The sequence below is a fragment of the Nycticebus coucang genome, chromosome 12 (assembly GCF_027406575.1).
Source record: "Nycticebus coucang isolate mNycCou1 chromosome 12, mNycCou1.pri, whole genome shotgun sequence".
In the NCBI taxonomy this organism is placed as follows: Eukaryota; Metazoa; Chordata; class Mammalia; order Primates; family Lorisidae; genus Nycticebus; species Nycticebus coucang.
Genome location: NC_069791.1, coordinates 43047989 through 43067642, shown reverse-complemented (window position 1 = coordinate 43067642; position 19654 = coordinate 43047989). Strand labels below are relative to the sequence as shown.

The following is a 19654-nucleotide window of genomic DNA, read 5'->3' as shown; positions in this document are numbered from 1 at the left end:
GCCTGGGTTCGAACCTGCCAGCCTCAGTGTATGTGTCTGGCGCCATAACCACTGTGCTATGGCCCAAGCTGAAAGCATAAACCCATGGAAGACAGACCCACAAACACTATTGTGGGTACTGTGGAGAATTGGAAGCTTGGAAACATCCCATTTAGATTGTGTTGTTTAGAACAACTCTATTTTCCTAAAACACCCTTCTAAATGTCCCTGTAAAAGAAAACATACTAAACTGTGTATTGAATTGATCCAATATAATCTCCAATTCCATTTTTAACCCTGAAGGTGTGGGCACATAGCGACAAAGCAAGTTGTCTGGTATTAGGAATTTGGAACACTATAAATGATCTTTGTTGAAAGTTACATTCTGTGGGTGCTAGCCTTTTAAGGAGGCCTCCCCACTGCTGCAGGGACCTGGAGTTCAAAGCTAGGTAATTTTGTCAACAACTTCTGATCTGTTTTCCCCTAGGCAGATGTGGCCAACCTGAGGTCCTCCGGCAAGCTCAGACTGATTTTGAAAGGACTTTTTTTGTTTATCTGTGGTGTGGGATACCGCGAAAAGTATGCATGGATTTTTTTTTTTTTTTTTTGTAATTGGCTTGTTGTATTGTTTGTGTATTTAATCTTTGGCCCAAGATAACTCTTACTTTTACAATACATGAAAGAAAAGAAAAAATCTGTGGCACCTGCTACAGATTTTAGGAAGGTTTTTGTTTGTTTTTTACTCTTTCAAAATGCAACATTGAGATCTTTTTCATTGCTTCCGACTAAAAAGTGAACTGTTTTCCCTTTCCTTCCCCTCTCTGGATCCTGAAATGTTTGAGGATGCAGAGTGGCGGGTGCAATGGCTAATGTCCCCTTTCTACTGCATACAGGGATGGCATTTCAAGAAACAGAGCTTCCAGGGCGCCAAATACAAAGGTTCAAAAGAGGAAACCGGTAGTCAGGCGATTTAGGGGCAGGGCTTGGCGACGTTGAGAGTCGGGTTTTAGAGGCTAATTATCAGGAGATTAGCCCAGAGGGGTGGCGCCTGCTCGCAGCCTGCACCGTGACGCTCTGGTCCCCGCAGTGCCCGCGCGCCCAGGGACTGGACGAGTTGGCTGCTGCGTCCCGGTTTCCCGGTCGTAGGTGCCCGGGGCGGGGTGTGGAGCGGGTGGCTGGCGGGCAGGGGACAGGCCGGTGGCTGGTGTAAAACTTAAGGTGTCTCTTCCAGGCCGAAAGTTCTCGGCTCCGTTTAGCCGCTAACTATCCGCTTCCCAAGCGATCACTTCTGCAAGGACATCGTGTTCCCGTGTGGGTAAGTGTTCCCGTTTCCCAAACTCCAAGAGTGAAACTTCGGAGTAAGTCTTTCCGTGTTTGAAAGATGATTTCCTCACTTTGTATTTTTAAGTCGAAGTAGCCTCCACTTTGAACGGGTCCCTTCAACTTCGGGGAAGGGAAAGTCACGTGCAGTGCGTGCTTAGGAACAGCGGAAGTCTTCCTTGAGCCATTTTTCTCCACTCCAAGGGTATAAAAGTGTAAAATCTTGCGGGGGCAAGAGGGCGGCTCAGATTTCAGAGACATCATGGCCTTTGTACCTTGCAAGAAAGAGTTTTGCTCTTCTGGGTCCACTTTGGTAGGCAAGAGAAACCTAAAAATTTAAAAATATTTATACTTAGTAATAATGTTTGATATCAATGCAAGAGCATGTGGATTAGACTGTGAAATTGTTGATTTTACAGCCAGGTGACTGGAGAGCTCGGGAATGAAACCTTTTGGGAGGGTTCTCCTGGATGTGGCTCATGCTCCTCCTCCAGCTTGAAAGAGAAAGCCCTGTGGAAGGAGGACAGGAGAGGGCAGCTTTTTGGGAATGAAGGCCTCAGATGTTACGGCCCTGGCTGCCCTGGGGAATGGAGAGAAGGGGCCTGCCCACCTTCTGTCCTTCTTGCTTCCCTTGAAATGTGGTAATCTGAGCAGCACATTTATTTTCTCGTATTTCCTCTCCCTGTTTTTTTCTACAGATGAGTGCCATCTGTGTGCTTATCAAGCGTTGTGGTGTGTCTCCCAGGTCCCCAGCAAATAGTTTTTAAACCTAGGATTGTCTGGGGGCCCTACCCAGGCTAAGCCCACCTTCTGCGTATTCCCGAGGCATTGCTGTCCTGGGAGTTAGGGTGGTTCTGGGCTTTGTTTTCTGTTGTTTCCAAAATAAGATGACTATGTTGGCTACTTTTGGTCATTCAAAAAATATGACAAATCTGTCCAAATTTGAATATTACTCTGTGGCAGACGAGTACAATTTTCTCAGGAGGTTGTTTTAGAGTGGTGTATATTAATTGTGGAGGCTGGAAAAGGCGGTAGGTCAGCCCAGTCCCCTGAGAATGAACTTCCCACCACATTCTCTTCTGCCCACCCAGAGCCACCAGCACGTTGCTCCTGGTCCCCGGGATTCCCTAGCCCTCTTCGTATGAGACTGCTTAGGAGGCTGAGTCTGCAGCCACCCCAGCCCCTTCAGTAAATTCTGGAGTTGATCAGTGTAAACAGCAGAATAGCCACTGAGTTACCTTTGTAAAAATCTCATGTGTAGTGCTCGTTAGTTTCAGAAGATAAAAAATTGCAGAATCATGGACCTGGGCATGTGTGCCCAGATTTTCAATGCATTTCACAATATTGATGTACAGAGGCCACATAACCCTGAGAAGAGAACTTTGCTCTGGTTGGCCAAGAGCCTTGAAAAGGAAGGGGAGTTCCTCAAGGAAAGGCGAAGAGATTTCCTGATAGATACTAAAGGGGGGAAACTAGGAGAAGAATGGGATTTAATGGGAAAAGAACCTTCAGAAAAGCTGAATTTTTAGCATTGATGGTGGCCAGCCCAAGTTAAGACAGTTGAATCCTGGTCTTGGTCTCTCCAGCTGTGGGTATGGGTCATATTACTCCCTTGACCACTCTGGGCCTCCGTTTCCTTTTAGACGAAAGCTAGAAAAAAGTGTTACTGGGTTCTGATTACTTCAGTGTTTTTCAGATTAAGTGAGGTAAAGTATGCAAAAAGTTTTTGAAAATTCTAAAATTGTATCCTCAGTGCCTAGAATGGCACCAAAGTTGAGTTTCTTATTCACTAAACATTTATGTAGCACTTAGCAGGGCTTGGTGCTTTTCTGAGCACTTCATGCTTCACTCAGTAAATGCTCTCAAGAACCCCATACTCCACCCCAAGTCCTCTTACAAAGCAGTCACTTTCACGCTGGGGACAGATCCCTGGTCTCTGGAGAGACAGGTGGACAGATCCACTACTATGCCAGGCAATAAATGGATGATACAATAAAGCATTGTACAAATATAATTCATCATCACAACTGCCCGGTTTCCCTGAAAATAAGACATCCTCCGAAAATAAGACCTACTTACAGGAAAGATGAGACATCCCCTGAAAATAAGACCTAGCGCATCTTTGGGAGCATGTCTTAAAATAAGACACTGTCTTATTTTCGGGGAAACAGGGTATTTTCTACAATTCATATCCAAGTTTCATGTTTTTCCCTGCTTGCTTTTCTTAGATTATTTCTTCCTCATTCCTGGAATACTCAGGTTACTTCACATTGTATTTCTTTATTATTATTTATTTTCTTGTTTCTTATTACTACTGGACTACTCTCATCTTTCTGGTTATCTTTCCTGATAAAAGCTTTCAGTGACTTTGACTGTAGCGCCCATTCACTATAGTAGCTTGAGTGTTGTGCAATAGGCTCATGGCAATTTATTGATAAATCAGCTTTAGGGGGGAGAAAAAGTCCAGAGCAGCGTCACTTTAATCCATGTATAAATGACTTCTATTTCTTAATTTTCTTAACCTTTGCCACTCATGACTTGGCCTTCAGGACCCGTAGGGTGTGTATCAGAGGCTGGGTGTTGGCTCATCTTCCAAAAACACAGACTTGAGGAGTTTTGCCACATTCTTCAGGATTGAGAAACTCTTTGTGGGAGGTGTGCTTTCTTTGTGTTGTTCTCTTATAAAGAAAAAGCCTCCTTTGCCCTTTACTTCCCCAGCTGCAGACATCTTTGTGTTCTTTTCCCACTAACCGTTCCAGAAGGATTCTACTTTTTCTCTACTCTTTCAATACTGATTTTTACGGAGAGAGAAAAGAAAAGTTCTCTGGACTTTTGTTCCTTCCTCTGAATAAATTACATTCTAGGAACATTAGTAGAGAAAACTATGGAAACTTTTAGCTTTAAAATTATTATTAAGTAGCAACTTGCTACTTGATAAACTTTTCTTAATTTTTTAAAAAATTGGCATTCCTGCTGTATTTCCTTAGATCTCTGTCCAGAGACCTAGGACTTAGGGATCTAAGTCCTTTATATGTGCTCTGAAAGATAATGCAGTTTATTCATGACTTTTGTCTCCTCAATACTAGAACAAGGACAGGTATCTTAAATGTTGCTGAAAGTATTATCTTGTACTGAGAACCTATCCAACAAACTCTGCATTTGAGACTTTGAACTTGTGTACTAATTTTCTATCAAATGTGGGATTTAGAAAAAAACGACAATAGTTTTTATTTGCCTAAATTCAAGCAGTACATTTTTAGCTTAAGAAAACAAAAATAGAGATTTATTTCGGAAGCTTTGGTTTCTTTATCTGCAAAATGGGAATGATTATACCTACCTCAGGGAATAACTGGAAAAGGAAAGAAGATGACAGATGTCAGGGTTGCTCAGCCATGGCAGTCACAAAGTAGGCATTCAATCAATGTCTGCTGAATCAGAATTAAGCAGAATTAATTGCGACCTGAATGAATCAAGTCTCTTGAAGGAGACAGTACAATATGGTTAGTGTATGGGATGTGAGGTCAGAGACCTGGGTTTCTGTCCCAGCTTGGCTAATTCCCATTTTCTTCATCTGTGAAATGGATATAGTTATGATAATTATAAGATAGTTATCCTCAAGACTACGTAAAGTACTGCACAAAACACAAATGACATAGTTGGACATGTGGTTTATATTCAACAGCAGCACGTAGATAACTATATGATCAGTAACAATATACAGTTTGTAGAAATATAGAGAAAGAGGGTGCCAGAAGATGCATGCACATTTTAAGAAAGGGAAAAAACTATTGAAATTGCAACATGCAGTCTAGACTGATAAAATAGTAATATGAATAGAGGTGATGTTTGAGCACCTGTTATAATTGCAGAAGTCAAATGTGATTCGAGTGTTATAATTTTAATAGTGTTTTCTTAAAATGTGTATACTTTTTTTTTTTTTTTTTTGCACTCTCTGTGTGTATAGATTCTTGGTGGATGGGTAGAATGATTGGAATCTGATGCTTATTGGGCTAGTAAATTCCCATGCGGGGATTGAACTTTAAAGTTACATGCTAAGCAGGTTCATTGTGTCTAAGCTTGGGTATGAGAAAATGTGTGTTTCTATGGAAAGGATAGAAGGAGGAGATAGCAGGGCTGATACAAGAACAAGAGGAGGTTGCAAAGAATGACCGTCCAATAGGGCTGAGAGTTAAATTTTAAGCCTTGTCTCAGCACCCATAGCACAGTAGTTAGGGTGCTGGCCACATCCACCAAGTCTGGAGGGTTCCAACCCAGCCAGGGCCTGCTAAACAACAATGACAACTGCAACTAAAAAATAGCCGGGAGTTGTGGTGAACACCTGTAGTCCCAGCTACTTGGGAGGCTGAGGCAAGAGAATCGCTTAAGCCTAAGAGTTTGAGGTTGTTGTGAGCTGTGACGCCACGGCACTCTACAAGGGTGACATAGTATGTCTCAAAAATAAAAAAATAAAAATACAAATAAGTTTTAAGCCTTACCCTGAAGTCCCATATGTTTTTGACTTCAATATCGACAACATATGTTGTCTTGGCTTTCCTCCTGAGCACATTCCTGATTACACTTTAACTCCAGCAATCAACATTCCTTTATACTCAATGGCTTTTAGATGCGTATACCTGTGCAATGTGAAATGACCAGAAGAGTCTTACAAAACTAGATCTCCTTCTTGTATTTCTTCCATGAATGTGCCATAAATACTAATTCCTGTTGTTGTGAGGTTTCCATTATCCTGCGGCTGTCCTTCACCTGTCTTGGTATTAGCAGTGAGTGTGATTATTATGATAGTGATGCTCATCATCAAGGTATCCTGAACTTTAAGGTTCTTCATGGGCCAGGTACTCTGGTAAGTATAGTCCCTGAGTTGTCTGAACAAAATTCAACAACAGCTCATTAAGTTAGACACTACTACTAATTCCTGTCTTGTAAATGAAGAAATTTAATCTCAGAGAGGCTGAATCCCTCAAGCACATTTAGTAAGTAAATGGTGGAATGAAATTCAAATCCTGCAGATTTTGAATCCTGTTGAAATGACAAACACTATTTGTTTTGCAAAGCAGGACATGGATTAGAACATAGGCCTTCCTGATCAAAGCAGCAGTGGTGCTGCTGGGTCCATACCTGGGTGTGTCTAAAGACATTATTCAAGGACCTGAGGTCTTGTGCATTCAACCAAGAGTTTCATCGTGGTGCAAACATGTGATTTTAGTCTGTGCTTAGGGCATTTGGCCATTTATTTCTGATTGTAAGACCCTCAACATTTTCATTCAGTCCTTGTTTGATGTTTGATACAGAACTAAAGAAAACATAATATTGCTTACTTTACAATTTTGAGAACTAAATGTTCATTTCTTCTGAATATAAACCCGAGATGCTTTCAAGAAAAGTATAGCTAAAACTGCAATATAGACAAATCAAATGATCATGAAATTATTTTGGGTATTTTAGGCATGTGTGCTTTTTTCTCATGTTGTCTAAAATCTTTTTAAGATTCCAGACCAAAACTGAAAAAAATGATTGACCTTACCCAGCTAAAGGAAAATGACGTGTTCATGGCCTTTGCCTCCTATACGACAATTGTTCTTTCCAAAATGATGTTTATGAGTACAGCAACTGCATTCTATAGAATGACAAAAAAGGTAAGAAATTTGGAAGTAAAATCTTTCTTTTAAGAGTTGGACATCTGAAAAGCAGGATTAATTTACTTTCTTTTTAGGTATAGGCCTGTATTATACTGTTTAAAGCTGTAGGTGTAGTATATAATCATTTGATACAGACGGACTGAATATATTTCTGGAACAGTTACTTCTCTCAGAAACTAGTAAATGATTTTTTTTCCCTTGTGATGTTTACATTTTTTCATTCTCAGCAGATGAGATTTCTGAATTATCAAAGTTTTAAAGGAAACTTTCTGTGATTTTGGAGTCAATTTTTCCAATAGGGTTTAGAAAATAGTCATTTTCCAGACAATTAACTGGTGTTTTCAGTTTTATTATAGATGAAATGTATTCTTTGGTCAGTGGTGGGTAGGGGAAAAGAAGAAAGAAAGAAAAATAAAAGGCTGAGAATTAAAATTCTTACTCTCACAGTAGAGCCTTTATGAATAGAATAAACCATTTGGGTTTTGTGTATACTTTTGAGTTCTTAAAGGGACACTATTTTTACCCAGCATCATAAGAAGGACTTTTTAGAAAAACGGCAGGCATGTGAAAGTGGTAGAAAGATTCTCAAGCACATATTCAGTATTCTGGCAAAGTTTATGGCTCAGGAAAGGGGATAAGTAAGGCTGCCATCACAAAGATAAAAGATTTTCACTGGCATATTCCCTGTATGTGTTAGCAACTTCTTCCTCTTTTCTTTTGGAGCTTGTCCTGAGTTTCTGTTCTTCCAGAGCCTTGATTTGATCTGGAGATCATAGTTCTCCCTGAGGTGTTTCCTTATTTCTGTCTAGAAATATAATGGGAGGATACTAACACGTGAGTGGTTGACACCTGCCCACATGATTAAGTCTCTGACAGGGCCTTCCCTTGGAGCAGTGGGGCACAAAGAGACTATCTGCCACCAAGTCCACACCGTCCTCTAGTAACTTAATGGCACTAAGGAAATGTACACTGTCTGAATAAGGAAAGGGGAAGGGAATTTAAATTTTTGTTGTGCCAAGAGTCACAATGCTTTTTATATGTGCCTGATCACTGAATCATTTTTCATAATTGTTAGCACTGTGGGGGGAAATGAGGGTTAACCTCCCCATTTTGTAGAAGAGGAACTGAAAGACAGTTCAAGTAGCTCTCTAAGTCAGTTTAGGCAGCTATTTCACATGCCATAGATGGAATGGCTTAAATAACGTTTCTCTCATAGTTCTGGAGTTTGACAAGTCTGAAATAAAGATGCCAGCAGATCTAGCATCTTGGTGAAGGCCTGATTCAGGGGTGGGGAGCCTTTGCATGTTGGAAGGCCACATTAATTTAGCACAAATAAGTCCACATTCAAGAAACTTCACTTACATATACACTGGAACCTCTGTAAGGTCACTGCCCTAGGGACTATAACAAACTGGTCAACATACAGAGGTGGTCAACATAGGAAGTAGGCCTACTGTGCTGATACATACATGTGGTGCAGGTCTGGTCTATGGAAATGAGGTCAACTTAAGGGGGTGGGAGTCAATGTAAGAAGGTGGTCAATGACGGTGGCTCTACTGTACTTAAAAATGCACCTTATTTAGTAAAAATCTAAAACAACTATGTATTTAATGAAAACTACCTGTTAATTTTAAAGTTAAGTAATCTTTTAATGACTTTGTTGTGTCTTCTTTTTGTTGAAAAGCATTTGACTATCTGGTTGTAGCCTGAGGTCCACAGTTTCCCTTGATCCTCTATGTGAGTAATTTGTGCCCTTACGAGCACCTTGATTTGGGTGAGGTGGGAGAATATAGATTCTCAGCAATAAGTGGTTGAAAAACAAGAAGGAGTTTTTCCATCATGTTGCTGAAGATTTGGGGATTCTGCTGCATTTTTCCTAATTTCAGTTGGATCTTTCTGAGCACCAAACAATGACTTTAAACGTCATCTACTGAGAGCTCAATCAATTCCATCTGTAGTGCTTGAGGTGTCTTGATGATACCAAACAGGTGATGCCAAAATGCTGATTTGACTGTGATGTCATGATTTTCAAAGTCAGTGAACCTTTCATTGCATTCTCCAATTACCGGGCCTATAACAGCTATGTATTCTTCATATGAGTCACATAGATCATCCCACTCATCAGTGACTTTTGCTAACTGGTGAGAGTGTTCATCCAAAATTTCCTTTTGAAGAAGTGTCTTGAAAAATGATAGTATTTTTTCAAAATGCTTGGGGTTTTGGCCACGTACCATACGTAGACTTAGTTTTTTCTTGCAAAGAAATGTTCTACCCATTTTGATTTGACATGATATTACACAGAAATGGTACATTCCTATAGAAATCTTTTTTCAGTAATTCACATTGCCAATTGGGTTACTCATCAAATTTAGCTGTCTGTTCTCTCAGTGACAACATTTTCATTAACATCTGCCCCTGCCCATAGTCCATGTACTTTAAATGATACAGCAAATCCACACTGAATTATCATTCAATTTTAGCACGTTATGAAACTGAAGATGCTGTGTTGCATTTGCAGGAATATAGTTAAGAATACTTACAATTCGTTGCAAGATGTCACTTAAAATAGTAGCTTCAGAATAGAGATTTTGTTGATGCAAGACCCAGTGAAAACAACGGAGAGCTTGTGGGTCTGTTAATACTTTTTTATCTGTGCAATTAACCCTTCATGTTTTCCTGTTATGGAAGGTGTACCGTCTGTACATACGCTAAATTTGCCACATTCAGTCCAACTTCATAGAATTTATCTTGAAGACTGTTGAAGATGTCTTTTCCCTATGTTGTTTGCTAGAATGTCTGTAGTGAGTAACTCATCATAGCAAAGACAATCTTCTATTATGAATCAAATGAAGTAAAAAACACATACTGAGTCAGTAGTGTCTAGTAGATTGGCCAAAAGAGACTGAATAATATAACTTTTCCTTTTGAAGTATTGCATGAAGTTATGTTAAGGTGAAGACTAGTAAAGTTATAGTTCTCCTTAAAAGAGCTGTTGCACTTTAAAATGCGTAGGGTCTAAGCAACCTATGAATTCAATGATGCATCCTTTCACAGTTTCTACATCATTGAACGGCTTCCCTTTCCCCCCCGCAGTATATAAGCTACTTTATAAGCTGCTTCAGGGGCATTATTTTCAAATATTACTGATGGCTTGAAAGAATTGCGTTTGCTTTTCACCTTTTAATTTCTGCAGTACAACCTTTTGCTCCTTTCCCTCTAATTTAAAATATTTGTGGTTTTGAGCATGGGATTTCTTTAATATTGATTTTGAGATATTGCAAAGCAAGCAAATCATCTTATCTTTAACAGAAATAAGATAATATTGCAATTCCCAATTCTCACTTAAAAAATTGTTTTCTTCTTTCAGCATTTTCTTGGTCTTTTTTTGACATGAGGGGCTGTTAAGCAGACAGAATTAAAAAAATATTGTTGAGCTGTGTAACCATTTACAAATTCTACTTCAAACAGAAACACAGTGCACTGTTGTCAAAAGCTTGTAACAGACAGGATTACTTGACCCCCGTAAACTCACCAACCAGCTGAATGTGGCAGTGGTACCACTGAGGTGGGGAAGTTAGAAGTAAATCATGAGCATATCGATTTAGCTGTTACGGCTTACTAATGATCTTTTTCTCTCTTTTTTTTTTTTTTTTTTTGAGACAGACTCTCATTATGTCACCCTTGGTATAGTGCCATGGTGTCACAGCTCACAGCAACCTCTAATTCTTGGGCTTAAGCGATTCTCTTGCCTCAGCCTCCGAAATAGCTGGGACCACAGGTGCCCGCCACATTGCCAAATCTCACGTGCTTTCCATTGCAATACGCTTATTTCTTCATTCAGAATATATTTATTGTACATCTAATATGTGCCAGACATTTATTTAGAGGACACGAAAATGAACCAGACAGACAAGCCTGACCTTGAGAGCTGACACGGTATCACATCTCTGCCTGTCAGTTTTCCTCAAAATCTATCTGGAGTAAATGCTCCCATCATATTAAGAAAGAAAATATTATAATATTTATGAGATTTTTTAAAGCTTAAATTAAGACTGATTTTGCAGTTTGTGTTTTTCTTTATAATAAATTATTAAACAGTGGGATATGCGTAAATGTTTTTTAAATGCATATTTTAAGTTTCAAGGGATGGGGAAATCATTTCAAACAGCATAATCATTGCAGGAAGGAATATATGAATATGTACTTGTTATTCTTAGGAATGCAATTCAGCTTCTTAAATTTCACTGACAGTATTATTCAACTCCACGTTTTATCTAGTGTAGAAAAAAGAAATGAGGTGCACATACCCTATCCTAGTACAAAATGCCTTCCCCGCTCCTCATTCTTTGTTGCTTCTTGCCTGCTGTCTAACATCGTTGGCAACTAAACCACTTTCCGAAGAGCCAATCGCCTGGACATGTTAATACACTCGAGGGAAGGTGTGTCAACATCACTAAGAAAGAGATGCCAGGGGACCTGAATAATAGTCAAAGATGACTTAGAATTATATCTCTTCTCCACTTTTACTTTCCTTCTACTGTTTTATATGTTGGTTTTTATTTGAGTTCTTATCTGTGCTTCTGTTTTTAAAATTTTGCATTGTTCATAAAAATTTAGGTTTAAAGTCTAGTCCTCTCCTCTCTCTCATGTTCGATTTATGGCTGACCATTCTCTTTGAATAAGTGCCAACCGGATGCCTATTTTCTTCCACTAGAATGCAGTGAACTTACTACATAGAATACCCCCATGGTATTTGGTTTTGGGAATAAGTTTCTTTCCTTCATATTTGGAATAGGTTTTTGCCAACCCTGAAGACTGCGCAGGCTTTGGCAAAGGAGAAAATGCCAAGAAGTATCTTCGAACAGATGACAGAGTGGAACGTGTACGAAGGTAAGCCTTGAAGTCTTGAAATTACTTCCTAGATCAAAGAATTTTGGCCAAGGAGTTTGATGAAGATGCTGGATCTTGGAGAATAAGAAAAGAAGCCAGTCATTTTATTTACCGTATGTAATACAGAAATTAGGGCTCTGAAAAAGTTTTCTAGTATTAATTGCAATTGCACATAATTGCCGATTTTGCTGTACCACACTGTCATCTGCAGGTTTGGGGGGTTAGTGACTTTGCTCTGTACAGAAATGGCAGGTAAGAGGTCAAGTGGGGACAATGAGTACTTTTTTTTTTAATTTACTTTTTATTTATTTTTTTTTTTGTAGAGACAGAGTCTCACTTTATGGCCCTCGATAGAGTGCCATGGCCTCACACTGCTCACAGCAACCTCCAACTCCTGGGCTTAAGCGATTCTCTTGCCTCAGCCTCCCAAGTAGCTGGGACTACAGACGCCCGCCACAATGCCCAGCTATTTTTTGGTTGCAGTTTGGCCGGGGCCGGGTTTGAACCCGCCACCCTCGGTATATGGGGCCAGCGCCTTACCCACTGAGCCACAGGCGCCGCCCGGGACAATGAGTTCTTATAGTTTGTCATCTTTCTTATGTAAACGTTTGAACAACTAGGTGTTTTTACATAAGGATTCAAAATAAGGATATTGACAATTTTTGGAGAAATAGGGAAATTTTTCCCTCCATCTCTCTTTTGTGGATATTATACTTAATGTGCCAGAAATTCAATGAACAAGAAAAAGTAGTAAGCCAAGATACCATCCTCATAGTTTCCTAACAATATAATTAATATACTTACTTGAAAAGCAGGTTGAATTCTAATTATGGATGTATCTTTCTTAATCTTTGTCATGTAAATTGTGAACTATTTTATATTGAGATTTACAGCCAATGCGTTTGTCACCTTTTTCTAAAATGTGAAATACCTATGTTATATATCATCTTCTCATTTTGTGTTTTCTGATGCTGATCCAAACTGCAGTGCTGTTCTAGGCACATTTCAAGGCATAAATAAAATTATATAAAATTAAAGAATTGTCGAAGAGGCTTTATAGCCACAGTTAAATACACAGATATTTAGATTTTTGATGAATACGTTAGGTAGGAAATTATAATGAATGGGTTTGAATACGTTTCCTCCATTTAATGAGTATGAATAGACAGTGAAGTGAAGACTGAAAGAAAACTTTTCTAATGAAGGTATCAGCTGGAGTCTCCAGTCTCTCTAGGATCTAGATCATATTTTTTGATTCCCTGTGAAAGTCTGAAGTCTCCCCGGAGATTTCTGCAGATTCCCTTATGAGGTGTGGTCTCAAGATTAACTCAGAATCTGAGCTTCTGTATCTGTGCATGTTTCTGCATTCCGCATTTTGTTACCTGGCCCTTTTCTCAATTCCCTTGACAAATCAACTGAAAAGTGTGGATAAAAGTAGACTTGACTAAATGGAAGTGCAAAGGCATTTCCACAACATTTCCAGTTGGCTGTTAGACCTCTGTGTCTGTCCTTCAGCCGCGCTCTCTGGGGAGTATGACCCGTACCTTCTTCACTCTGGTGGCATCTGGCATCACACCAATTTCCAGGCTCCCCTCTTCCTCCACAGGCTCTTTGACCTCTTCAATATAGCATTCAATTTACCTTCCTGGTCATGCAAAACAGTTGTACTTCCAAGGTATTTATCAAGCAAGGATATTTTTTTCCTTTTAAGAAAAAGTCCGTGCTAGCTACTTAGAACACAATTTCACCTTCTGTTTTGCTCAGTTTTATGCTTGTTAATTTAGCAGTCCTACTGAGTCAACCAGTCTGGAAAATGCGTTGTGCCAAGAATATGGATCTAAAATCATTTCAGGACAAGGAATCAATATGAAAACTGAAAACAGTATCAGAAGGAAATTTGTAAGTGTAATGATGAAAAAGAGTAAGAATCAGAAAAGGTGAGCAACGCTTGGGATTCTTAGAACCACTGAAAAGACACCAGGCAGTTTTAAAGCTTTGTGGTGTGGTTCGTGAACTTTCCTTTTAGAACCGGCAGCCATGAGCCTGATGGTAATCATGGCCCTCTACTCATGGCATTGCCTCAGAAGGACTGGAAAGTGATAGCAGTTAAATTCCCAGGAGCCTTAGTAAGATTGAAATGAACACCCCCAAGTAAGCCTCAGGTGTGAAAGCTTAACAAGAGATTTGAGGATTGAGGTTTTAAATTTTGAGATTGAGGATTTTAAGTTTCTCCCGCCTGTACTTCCCCACTCCTACCCTTAACTCCTGCCCTTGGGATTGACCTTTTAGAGGAGGAAGCTGTTATCCAAGTTGCTCCTCTAGTCAAATGCAAATACATTTTGGTAAGAAGATTGGTCCTGGTTCCTGCAGGGTTCCCTGTCCTTGAGCAGGTGCAGCGATACTGTACACAGCGCCCCCTGGTGATCTGACACTGGCTTTTCAATGTGGCGAGAGAGGAACGTCTCCAAGAGAGACAAGGCGTCCATTTTCCATCTGTATTTCTTGAGACCTTATCTGCCCCACTGAAAAAGCTCCTATTAACAGCAGACTTTGGGAGATATTTTTCAGAGAGTTTCCAGAATCCTCTCTTTTCATTTTTAACCTAAATTTATTTTTCTCTATAATTATTTCAATAGTTAATTGTAAAGCATATTCCAATGGCAGGAGGAACAGAAAGGGGCTACAAAATGAAGGGAAAAGTATGCTTCACAGTGTGCAGTGATGGGAAAATAAATACATGCACATAAAGGACGATTCATTTAAGATTTAAAGTAATAAGTGTTGAAATATCAAGCTATGTGGCTTAAAGTAAGTTACTTGAGTTCTGGCCAGATGGAAATCAGTGATGGTTAGAAAGCACTTTACATATTTCCTTATTTAATCCTATCTTACCTCATTCTAGGAAGCATTCAAGACCATATACATTTAATACAATAAGATAAAAGGAAATTGAAAAGCAAACAGGGCAGCTCATGAAATAAAGGGAGTTATTTAAAAGACGAAAAGTATGGGTAGGGTTTGGTCTTTAGGGAAAGGAGAGATATTGAGTATACACTGCCTTCTCAGGTAGATAAGACCCTTTCACTGAGAATATCCCCAGGAGTTCAAGTGAGACTTTCCCAGGATTCTTTCAAGAGACTGGAGCATTGACCAGGGGTTGAACTAGATGATACGCCCCAGGCCCCAGTGCATGAACAAAGCCTTTATGGGGAGATTATCATGTGTGTGTCAGCGTCACCTCTATCAGGGTGCTATTAAAGAACGTTCTTGGGTTTATAACACTTCCTCTAAAAAAAGACCAACATACATGTAGTAACTAGAGAATGATAAGAAGTGGTAGGGCACAAAGTATAAGTTGCTGGGGTATTTAGGACTATTTCATGAAGGAAGACCTTAAAGAATATTAGGATTTGGGAGGAGAAACCAGGTCAATTTGGGAAAATTCCTTTGTGGGGATTTGGACAGACTGCTGCATGTTGAGTGTGAAGAGCTTGGGCTGAGATGAGGCAGCAGGAGCAGTCTGGGGTGGAGCTCTTTTTGTATTTGCACCCCCCACCCCCACTCCTAAATGCATGCAGCAGCTCTGTTCCAGGTCACTGGATACTAAAACCAGGTGATTCTGATCTGAGGGGCTAAGGTGTGGCTGTGGCATCCTGAGCGCAGAGCTGGTAAGAAGGCTGGCCAGAGAGCCAGTGTGTGCCAAGGGGTATCTGTCCAGAGGAGAAAGAGAAATGGGAACATGGAATCCTGGGGGTGGGGTGGGGGACAGAACCAGGTGGAAAGTAGTCACTCAAGAAGACCGACAGCTGTCTGTTAATGGCACTCAAGAGCTGCTGCTCCAGGAAGGGGGTCCATTAATTGTGCAGAGGGAAGGGTAGAGCAGAAGGTGCTAGGAGAGCTGGGGAAGGCTATGCCTGGAGTCGGGTTTAAAAAGAATAGCATAGAGGGGCCGCGCCTGTGACTCAAAGGAGTAGGGCGCCAGCCCCAAATGCCAGAGGTAGAGGGTTCAAACCCAGCCCTGGCCAAAAACGGCAAAAATAAATAAATAAAAGTAAATGAAAGAATAGCAGAGAAAGTGGCCTCCGTTAGGATATAGCACAAGAGCTAGGAGAAAACAGGCTTTACTAGGACAATGAGGATTGTTATGGGTGAGAACCTTCTGAGGGTAAGGAAAGAAAAAAAGCATTGAAAAGGAGAAATAAGATAGAAAGCGAGGGCAGAAAAAAAAAGGAGCCAGGAAAGTGGAAGGAACCCCTGCCGCTGCCCTGCCCTTTCCTCGTTTCCACGTCCCCTGGTCCTCCTTGGCTTTCTTCTCGGACGTTGCATTCCATCTGTCAGCTGTTTAATATTGCTTTAGAAATGGACATTGTTTTCCATGGGGGTCTCTCCCTGTTATAGTTTCTTCCCAACTTTAAAATGTCTGTCCTTTTTAGCTTATTGTGAAGCCCGAGGTTGGAGGTGAAGATATCTCTGTGGCCCTGCAGGAGAATTCAGAGGAATAAAACAGAAACCCTTGGTGTAATTGAGAAGCAGGCTCTTCTTTGGTAGAATATAGCATTCCTGTCCCTTCTTGCCCACCTTATTCTCAGTAGACCTGGAGTTGTTTCATGAAAGAGAAAGCACAGGAACACTCCCATGGTTCTCTGCTTCCTTTCAGGGAGCAGGCACTTCTATAAGCCTTTTCAAACTGTTACTGATACAGGTTGCTGTTCCCTTCTTCATATCTTTATGTAGTCATCGGCTTTGTCAGGAAACTTTAAAGATAATCTAAGGAAAAATGGAAGAAAGGAAAAGAAGGGTAGGATCATCGTGATCACTGAGCAGACGTTAAGAAATAATTATATTTTGTGCTAAAAAAGAAGACAGTAACATAAAACAAACTTTTTTTTCAGCAAAAGGACATTTGACAACCTCTATCAAAATCTCCACCTCTAGGTTAGATTCTAAAACAATTTGTAGTGCTGTTGACTTTAAAAGGGACATCAGATTTTCAAATTAAGCATTTCTTAAAATGTTAAGTAAATCATAAACATGCCTTTTGTTGTCAGTCCTAACGAGAGAAACACAAGGTGACATAGATTGGAGCAAAAATGTGTCTAAACCATGCTTTTTGTTTTCTACTATTTGTGGTACAAAGAAAAAAATTTAAGGAAATCTTTCTCTTCCACTTTTGCGTGTATTTTATACTTTTGCACCATCATTATTGACTGCTTTCTTTGGCATTTTGAAGATGAGTTGGCCAAAATTTTACTCATTTTATTTCAAAGGCTAGTTGTGTGTTGTGTTATGTGGTTGTAAGAGCTTCAGATTCTTTATATTAATTAGTAAATTAATTCTTGACAACCTAATGGCTTGAGGTGGCACAGACACTCTCAATAATCATTTTGTAGGATAGCAAATGTGAATAAAGCATCTTAAAGTTTGTCACCAAAAGGATTTCCTTTTTTTAGGAGAAAGAACTTTCATAAGGTGAACCTTGAATTAATAATTGTTATGAAACTTAGAAGGAAAAAATACTTCATATTTACAAAAATGAAGTGAGTTTTACTAGATAGAGGCAGTTTTGGTATCTAGAAACTAAAAACTACCTTGTCTGTTATGTTTAAACATAACAACACCAAAAATAAAAAGAAAATTAATGAGACATTCTAAATAAAAGTCCAGCGTGTAAGGAAGCCAGGCAATCTGAGAGGAGAAAAACGAATCTTATTTTGCAATTTAAAGCTCCCTTAGCACTTATATTTAGTTTTAGAAGGGAGGGAAACATGAATATATTTCTGCTGATTTTGAAATTCGTGTCTTTAATGTCATCTTTTTCCACAGAGCCCACTTGAATGACCTTGAAAATATTGTTCCATTTCTTGGTATTGGCCTTTTGTATTCCTTGAGTGGTCCAGATCTTTCTACAGCCCTCCTGCACTTCAGACTCTTTGTCGGAGCACGGATCTACCACACAATCGCCTATCTGACACCCCTTCCCCAGCCTAATAGAGCTTTGGCTTTCTTTACTGGCTATGGAGTTACTATTTCCATGGCTTACAGTTTGCTGAAAAATACATTGTACCTGTAAAGAGAATCATCCAACTCATTGTCCAACTGGTGTTTTAAGAATTCTGTACTCACAACTTATAATGAATACTTTGTTAGGTTTTAGGCAGGAAGGAAGCAGAGAAATTAAGAATTGGGGAAAACTTTTAAGTGGAAGCCTAATCATACGTATCCCCATATTAATCTGAAATAAAAAAAAAAAAAGAATTGAAGAAACTCACTTGAATATTAGCACCATTAGGATCCTGTATTCTTGTTTTATGCTTGTACTAGAAAATGAACATAATAATTCTTAAGTATTTTGTCTTATTCTTAAATTACTTGGTTGTAAATTTTGATTTTGTTATAATTTGTAGCTTTCTGTATTTCGTATTTGGAATCTATAAAGGGGTTATGGGTATATTTCAACACTATATTTCAAAACTGCTGAAATGGGCATATGTAATAAATAATTTAAAGGATAGTTTTGTTTGGTCTTATTTTTTCCAACTTTTTATTTTCAAAATATCCAGTTATGGAAAAGTTGAAAAATAGTACAATCATCCTCTGGATACTCTTCATTTAGACGCATCATTTGTTAACACTTTGCACATTTGCTTTGTAGTTCTCTACTCTTTTTTTTTCTGAACATTTTGAAAGTAAGTTGCAGATGTCGTGACGTTACTCCTTAACACTTCAACATTTTTCTCCAATGAACAAGATAATATCCATATAACCACAATACCATTATCGCTACCAAGAAAGTTAATATTAATACAATAGTATTTGATATGTATATAGTCCTTAATATGTATATAGTCCTTATTAAAATTTCCCCAATTTTTCCAGTAGCAGCCTTTATTACTGCTTTATCTTTAATCCAAGAATCAAAGACGATGCATTGGCTTCTGTTACCATCTAGTTTTCATTAAAATGTAAGAGTTCCTTTTTTTTTTTAATGACCTTGACTTTTTGTGAAGAGTACAGGCCAGTTGCTTAGCAGCATGACCCTTATTTTGAGTTTGTTTTGCCTAATATTTTCTTCTTAGATTTAGAAATAAACATATTTGGTGGTGTGTGTTCCACATTACAACACATTAACAGGCAAATGATGTCTGTTTGCCTTGTTATTGGTGATGTTAACTTTGATTAATTCAGTGAGTATCAACCAGGTTTGTCCATTATAAAGTATCTTCTTATCTTTGTAATAAATTGAGACTATGCATATGCTATTCTCTACAAACTTTTCACCCAATGAGTTTAGTACCCAGAGATGCTCAGTGTGGTTTCTACATAAAAATATGAATATAAGAATTTGTGAAATATGTATATATACACACAAACCTACAAACAAATACACACAAATTTAGAGTTTTTGTCTTAAATGGAATTATGTGCACATAAACTTAAAACAAGGGGTGAACTTTTAAAATATTATTTATCCTGTCATCCAATTTATATTAGCTATTAGTTTTCTTTTTTGTATTTTTATTGGTCTTTAATTACCTATGTATTAAGTGGTACTTTTAGTGGTACTTGTGAATCATTTGGGTTTGCACAGAAGAGTAAAGGCACTGTGTAATAGTTCAGGTTTCATAAGGTATATCAACAAAAATTATCGGACAATTGACGATGAAGAATTCTGCACAATCTCTTTGTACTTCTTTTCCTAATTTTAAAAACTTGTTTTGTGCCATGTGGATCTTGGCTTTAGGAAATCATTGTGATGTAATTAATGGAAAATACCATGAACTCTCAGAAGTGAAAAGTCCAATATCCAA

General features: G+C 38.9%; 1 protein-coding gene across 5 annotated transcripts; it reads left to right on the top strand.

Annotated features, from left to right (window-relative positions):
• Positions 1-995: 995 nt before the first annotated feature.
• MGST1 (microsomal glutathione S-transferase 1) lies at positions 996-18355 on the top strand. Of its 5 annotated transcripts, none has more exons than XR_008373198.1 (5): positions 996-1121; positions 1211-1294; positions 6805-6953; positions 11752-11959; positions 16062-16626. XR_008373198.1 is itself a non-coding variant. In XM_053554824.1 (5 exons), exons 3-5 carry the CDS (start codon positions 6828-6830, stop codon positions 17914-17916), a joined length of 468 nt encoding a protein of 155 aa, XP_053410799.1. In that variant the 5' UTR covers positions 996-1121; positions 1211-1294; positions 6805-6827; the 3' UTR covers positions 17917-18355. The 5 variants fall into 5 exon arrangements, 4 of the variants coding, with proteins under 4 accessions (XP_053410799.1, XP_053410802.1, XP_053410801.1 ...); XM_053554824.1 differs by lacking the exon at positions 16062-16626 and adding an exon at positions 17670-18355 and having other exon boundaries at positions 11752-11846; XM_053554827.1 differs by having other exon boundaries at positions 11752-11846; positions 13631-16626.
• Positions 18356-19654: the final 1299 nt, after the last annotated feature.

Bases quoted from the DNA above. Each gene is read 5' to 3' on its own strand.
- MGST1 (XM_053554824.1), top strand. From the start codon at position 6,828: ATGATTGACCTTACCCAGCTAAAGGAAAATGACGTGTTCATGGCCTTT. The intron at 6,954-11,751 runs GTAAGAAATTTG...TATTTGGAATAG, and splicing joins TCTATAGAATGACAAAAAAG to GTTTTTGCCAACCCTGAAGA. The intron at 11,847-17,669 runs GTAAGCCTTGAA...CTTTTTCCACAG, and splicing joins AGAGTGGAACGTGTACGAAG to AGCCCACTTGAATGACCTTG.